Source organism: Caloenas nicobarica, chromosome 24 (genome assembly GCF_036013445.1).
Source record: "Caloenas nicobarica isolate bCalNic1 chromosome 24, bCalNic1.hap1, whole genome shotgun sequence".
NCBI lineage: Eukaryota > Metazoa > Chordata > Aves > Columbiformes > Columbidae > Caloenas > Caloenas nicobarica.
Window position 1 is genome coordinate 3,279,945 of NC_088268.1, and position 6,000 is coordinate 3,285,944.

General features: G+C 61.0%; 1 protein-coding gene across 1 annotated transcript; it reads right to left on the minus strand.

Moving 5' to 3' along the window:
* Positions 1 to 3,770: 3,770 nt before the first annotated feature.
* LOC135998162 (transmembrane ascorbate-dependent reductase CYB561) lies at positions 3,771 to 5,507 on the minus strand. The gene is made up of 5 exons (XM_065651288.1): positions 5,303 to 5,507; positions 4,996 to 5,094; positions 4,821 to 4,924; positions 4,580 to 4,737; positions 3,771 to 3,969 (listed from the first exon to the last, which is right to left on the minus strand). Exons 1-5 carry the CDS (start codon positions 5,502 to 5,504, stop codon positions 3,771 to 3,773), a joined length of 762 nt encoding a protein of 253 aa, XP_065507360.1. The 5' UTR covers positions 5,505 to 5,507.
* Positions 5,508 to 6,000: the final 493 nt, after the last annotated feature.

Genomic DNA, 6,000 nt, shown 5'->3' on the forward strand with positions numbered 1-6,000 from the left:
ATTTGTGGTGGTTTTAAAGCGCTTCCCCAGCAATTGTGCTGCAGTCCTGGGGGGGGTGAGGAACACAGCTCTCCCTGGAAAAGCCGTATTTTACACACCCCCCGTGTCCTCGAAGCCGCGATCGGGATCTGGCGTGGACGGAAAGCAGAGGTGGTTTTGTGTCGCGCGTGGTCGTCGTGCCCGCGGCTCCGATCTCACCCCGTGTCCCTTCGCCCTCTTGTCACCCCAGGTCTCCATCTGCCCGGCCCGTGTTGCGGGAGCGTGCCCGGAGTTGCAGACGCGATGCCGTCTGTCTGTCCGTGCTACGTTTTTAATTACTCTTTAAGTAATTAAGATGTGGGACGATGCCTGCAGCCGATGCCTCCGTCCCCTCCGCGGCTGCAGCGGCACCGCTGACCGGCCCCTGTCTTGCAAGTCGGATTTTTTAGGTGCGCCAAGTTCTCGATGACGTTGAAACCTCCGAGTTTGGCTCTCGGGGCGCGTTGGGTGGGCGATGCTGAAGCCCAGCCCTGGATTTAGCTGACGTTCCCACCCGGACTCCGGGTGTTCCACCACGAAGCCGAAATCTTCTCTCGCAGCTTCAGGTGTGGGTGTTGGCGGCGTCCCCCGCTGGGGACCCACCGGCTCTCGCTTCATCCTCCAGGCTGGAGGATGCTCTGGGCCCAGGGGAGGGGACACCCCTGTGATGTCCCCACCAGCGGCTTTGCAAACAGCTCTCGGTGCTGAGGGCAGGGAGGGTTTGACCGGACGGGTCCCTCGGGCTCCGTCTCCAAAGGCGAAGGCGTCGCGCAGCCTGAGCCGCCTGCTCCGCGTCGCTGCTCGGGAGGGCGCAGCCTGTGCCCGTTCCCCAAAATCCAAGGCATCTGTCCGTCTGTCTGTCCGTCTGCTGCCTGGCGCCGCTGCCCGCAGGTGGATCCATCCAAGCACTGAACTTTTTGGGTTTTTTGTTGGGTTTTTTTTTTTTCCTTTAACCTGCCTGTAATTAAAACCCCTTGGCTAGCGTGAACGTGTGTGCGTGCGACAAACACCTGAGCCATACTTGGATTAGGTCCGGAACCAGGGAGGATACTAAATTCGGAGCGGTTCAGTCCCCTCGTATGAAGGTTTCTGTATATTCAGGGTTACCCAGGAGAAGTTTAGCTCAAACCGAAGTGCCAGCTCCGCCTTATCTCGAGCAAAGCCGGCGTGCCTGCCCGTCCTCCGCCCGCCCCGCAAAGCTGGGGCCGTGCCGAGCTGTCCTGAGCTCTTTGGTGGTCGTACTTGGCTTTCAGTCTTTTGGGAATTCAAGAGAACTCTGCTGGGATTAACGGTGTTGAACCAAGGGCTTAGGGGAAGAAGAGCCGTTGTTCCCGCTGGGACGTCTGCGGATAAACGCCACTCGCTCTACGCGAAGTCTGCTGGGGTGCGTGTTGGACACAAAGCACAATGGTCGAAAGTTGAAATCCGCGTGGTTTTTTTTTTTTTTCTCAGATTTATGTGAATAATTGCTGGATTTTCATTCAATCAAACTCTTTTTTCTAATACAAACCACTAAGGGCTCAATTCTTTAGCAAGATGCGTTCGTGTCCAACTCCTGACTATACAGCCGGATCTCACCGCAACTGTTACAGACCTACCCGAGAGAAAACACGGCTGGTGTGACTGTCACCGGGAGAGTCAACGGACGCCAAAACCCCCGCCGTATCCTTTCCTCCTGCCCATTTTCTAGCTGTCACGGTACCGGGGAGTCGGCAGCCGGGTCCCGTCCGACGGGATCGCATCCTATAGCTGCCAAAAACGGAGGGCTGCTCTGCTGAAAGACTTTGTCCCTTCTGGGTGACACTGTCCGGGGGCTGCGGGTCGGGGTCGTGCTGGGTGGGGGGACAAGCCTGACACCAGGGAATTTGAGGGGGTCACTTCTGCCTCGCTGTGCACTGATTAGCCGGACACCGAGAGCAGCACCGTGCGCTCTGTAAAGTTAATTCTGTTGCTCCACCGCTAACCCAGAGACTCGCGTGGACTCAGCCGGTGCTGCCGGTGTCGCTCCCCGTCCAGCTTTTTCTTTCCCATCGTGTCGCATTCAGCATTGCGTCTCCCTCCCATCTCCGCATCCGAGAGGATCCGAGGTCGGTGCAAACGTACAGTAACACACACCTCGTGCTTTGTACAATTCCCTGGTTGCCATCCTCTGAGACACTTGCTGGGAAGATCTTTAAGACACTTAAATTTTCCTTTAGCTTTTCTATAATTCTGATGTAAAGGACTTTCTCTGTACAGTATATTATTCAATGCATGTTCTGTTCTCTCTACTGATATATTGAACACCACACAGTTGTGATATTGTGCAGTGGGAAGAGCAGCCCCTGCCGACAGCAGAGGCCTTCGCCTCTCGTATAAGGAAAGAAGAAAACATATTTTTTCCTTTGCTGTATTTGCTTGAGCAGAGTTTTCTTGTCTGTACATGTGAGCTGTGAGATAGATGTGAAAAGTTCAAAAGAATGCATTCCCCCCCCCCCCTCCAATGTATACAGATTGTAATCTGTACAATGAAAACTGTATGTATGAAAAAATGTACTTATTTATAAATGGTTAACACTTGGGAACGGTGTCTGGCCTGGTGTTTTTCCCACATTGCAGCCAGCGGTGAGCGAAGGAGCCTGGAAATAACCCGGGGACATGGGGAGGGGACAGAGGCAGTGTCACTGCTGCCATTAGCAAAGGGGCATTAATTAAATGGGAGCGGGGGAAGAGAATCAGAGCTGTTTTGTGGATTAAATGGTGCAAAGCGCCGCTGCAGCTCCCGAGAGCCTGAGCGTGTTCGCTGCACCCCTGCCCAGCCCTGGGCTCGGGTTTGCAGCCGGATGCGCAGCCCTGGGAGGACGTGGGACATCGGGGGCGTGGTGAGCAAAAAAAAACCAGAATTGGGCAAAAGAAACCCCAGTTTGGGCCGGTGCCTTTGCTGGGAGCCGCGTTTGCTTTGCGGCACCGGCATCCAGGAGCTTCCCCTGAGCCGTGAGGCAGGAGGAGGAGGGGATGGCGCTTTCAGCAGATGAGCCCACGTCTCGGGGATGCAGCTTCTCGTGGCAGCGGGTCCCCCAAACCGCCACAGGCGCATCCGGTGGCCCTGCAGATGTCCCTTGTGCAGCCCCAGCTTTCTGCAGCGCCAGGTGTGCAGCACAGGGCCCAGACGGGACAATCCCAGCCCAAGCACCCACCGTGCCCTCCCCAGGCAGCCCCAGTCCCAGCTGCCCCCGGGTGGGGGAGCTCAGGGGTGCCCCAAAACCATGAGCTGGGGAGCCGAGACAGGACAGGCTTGGTTGCAAACATTTATTAGGTTGGGAGCAATGACTGAGCAGGCGACACATCGAGTGAGAAGACACAACATTTTGGACACGAAGACACTGAACCTGCACAGACACCAGGTCGCTCCGAGCCCCCGGGGAGCCCTTTGGGGGAGCAGCCCCCACACTTGGGGCTTCGGCCACTTGCAGAGGGGAAATCTGGGCTCCCACCCCCCCGTCCTTTGTCCCCCAGTGCCGCTGGCAGCCGCTGCCTGCGGCTCCGCCATCCCCACGAGGCTGGGACAGGCGCAGGGGTCACCGGGGGCTGCACGGGGCAGAGCTGAGGAGGATGAAGGCCAAGCGCGGCTGAACCCACCAGGCAGCGTTGCACCAACAAGCGTGTCCCTCCCCAGCTGTCCTCGTCACCCTGAGCAGGGCAGAGCCCCAAGACACCAGGGACACCCCACAGACACCATCAATGCCTGTGGCGGGGACAGGGAGCTGGGGACATCACTGGCTGCCACCACCGGGGCTCTCGCCTTCCGTCAGCGTCTTGAAGTCCATGGAGAGGGCCATCTCCTCGGCCAGCGGCGGGCGCTTCCAGTCGTCCCGTGTCAGCACGTAGGCCACCACCAGCCCGAAGGCCACCAGCAGCACCCCCAGGGTGTTGGCCAAGACACCCTCGGGCACAAAGTGGCTGTAGGAGTCCCTGTGGGGACAGACGGGGATGCTCAAGCCTCGGGGTGCGGGTGGCCTGTCCCTGCCCTGGCTGGGACCCCCGCCTCATCCTCATCCTCATCCTCCAGGCGCACACCCTGAGAACGGTCCCTTTCCCCCAAATCAGAGGAAGGGTGACCAGGTGGGACACTCTTGGTGACAGCAAACTGGGGGGCACAGTCCTCTGGGCAGCCCAGCACCTCCCCTGCCAGATGTGCTCCCGCAGCCAGGGAGAGGTGGCTCCCGGGGTCCCCACAGCTGTGTCCCCAGGGGGCTGGGGGGACCCCAGTGTGCATCTGGGGCCATCAGTGCATCCCCCAGCTGTGAGGGGGACATGAGCATCCCAGGGCGGGTCTGAAAACACCTGGCTGCAGAGGGGCCATGGTCGATATTTTATCCCCTCCCCAAAGAAAACTGCTGCAGGATCCAGCCCTTGTTAAACATCGTCTGGGCAGTGACTCAGCAGCAGCAGAAATAAAGGCCCCAGGGGGAGATTTAGTAGCCACGGAGCCAGGGCAGGGGCCAGACTCTGCCCCACGGGGCTGGAACAGCCCGTTGCTGGGGGTCAGGGAGCCTGGGGGGGGCTCAGCTCGGTCACCCACTTGATGTTGAAGAGGAGCATCTCGGTGATGCCCAGCAAGCAGGCGGCGATGGAGAGGGCGAAGAGGGCGATGCCGAAGAAGACGTGCTGGGGTTTGTACCGGCTGCGCAGCGAGAAGGAGGCCCGGGGGAGCAGGAAGAAACCGCAGCCCAGGAGCCACTGCGGGGGTGTCACAGGGATGTCATGGGGATGTCACAGGGTGCTGGGGGTCCCTCTTCCCCCAGGGGCTCCCCAGCCCTCACCTGCAGGAGGTAGAGCACGAAGGCGGCCATGCCGCACCAGCTGTGCAGGCTGTACATGTCGGGGATGCTCTTGGTCCGGTGGGACTCGAAGACGGCGACGATGCCTGCGGAGAGGAGCCCGTCACCACCGGGGACACGTCCAGCCATGTGTCCCCTCCCTGGCCGCAGCGCTCACCGATGAGGGCGATGAGCAGTGCCAGGCCGTGCAGCAGGGCGTGCAGAGCCTTGGTGGAGCGTTTGGCTTCGTGCCTGAACACCCGGTAAACCAGGAGAGCTGCCGGAGAGGGGGCAGATGAGCACCCATGGGGGTCCCCAGCTCCCTGCGGCTCCCAGGGGTGCTGCACGCAGGTGGGAGGTGACTAGAGCATCTTCTCCATCTCATTTGTCACCATTTTCTCCCCGTTACTCCCTGCCTGGCTGCAGCACCGGGGGCTTTGAAGGCTGCAGCCGGGACAGGACGCTCGTCCCACGGCCCCGCTCACCGTCACCTTGGAGGAAAACCATGCCCAGCACCATGCAGAGGGGGTGCACGTTGAACTGGAGGGGGCTGTGCCAGGCCACGCCGCCCCGGTAGCGGCCCAGCCAGGCGCCCGTGGTGGCCAACAGCGTCAGGCCCAGCAGCTGCGACACGGCCACGTACGCCGAGAGCCCGGCGGGGCTGGCGGGTGGCGGAGTCCCGTCCATGGTGGCCTGTGGGGACACAGAAGAGGGGGCAGCGGAGCCACGGGTGGCCCCGTGTGGCACTAGGGGTCCGGGGTCCCTCCGCGGGGTCCCGGTGCCGCCGCTCCGCCCTCACCTGCCGTGGAGCCGGACGCTTCCTGGTGCCGCCGGGGCCACCGCGTCACCCGCAGCCGGAGGTGGCTCCCGGCACGCCCGGCCCTGCGCTCCTGTCCCTGCCCTCCTGCCTGTGCTGGCCTAATGCTGCCCACACGCTGCCTGCCGCAGCCCCCCAACCACGCCATCAACAGCCCGCCATCCCTGTCCTCCCATCCCCATCCCTCCCACTCTGTCCCCGTCCCTCCATCCCTGTCCTTCCATCCCCATCCCTCCATCCCTGTCCTCCCATCCCCATCCCTCCCACTCTGTCCCCATCCCTCTATCCCTGTCCTTCCATCCCCATCCCTCCATCCCTGTCCTTCCATCCCCATCCCTCCCACTGCATCCCCATCCCACCATCCCT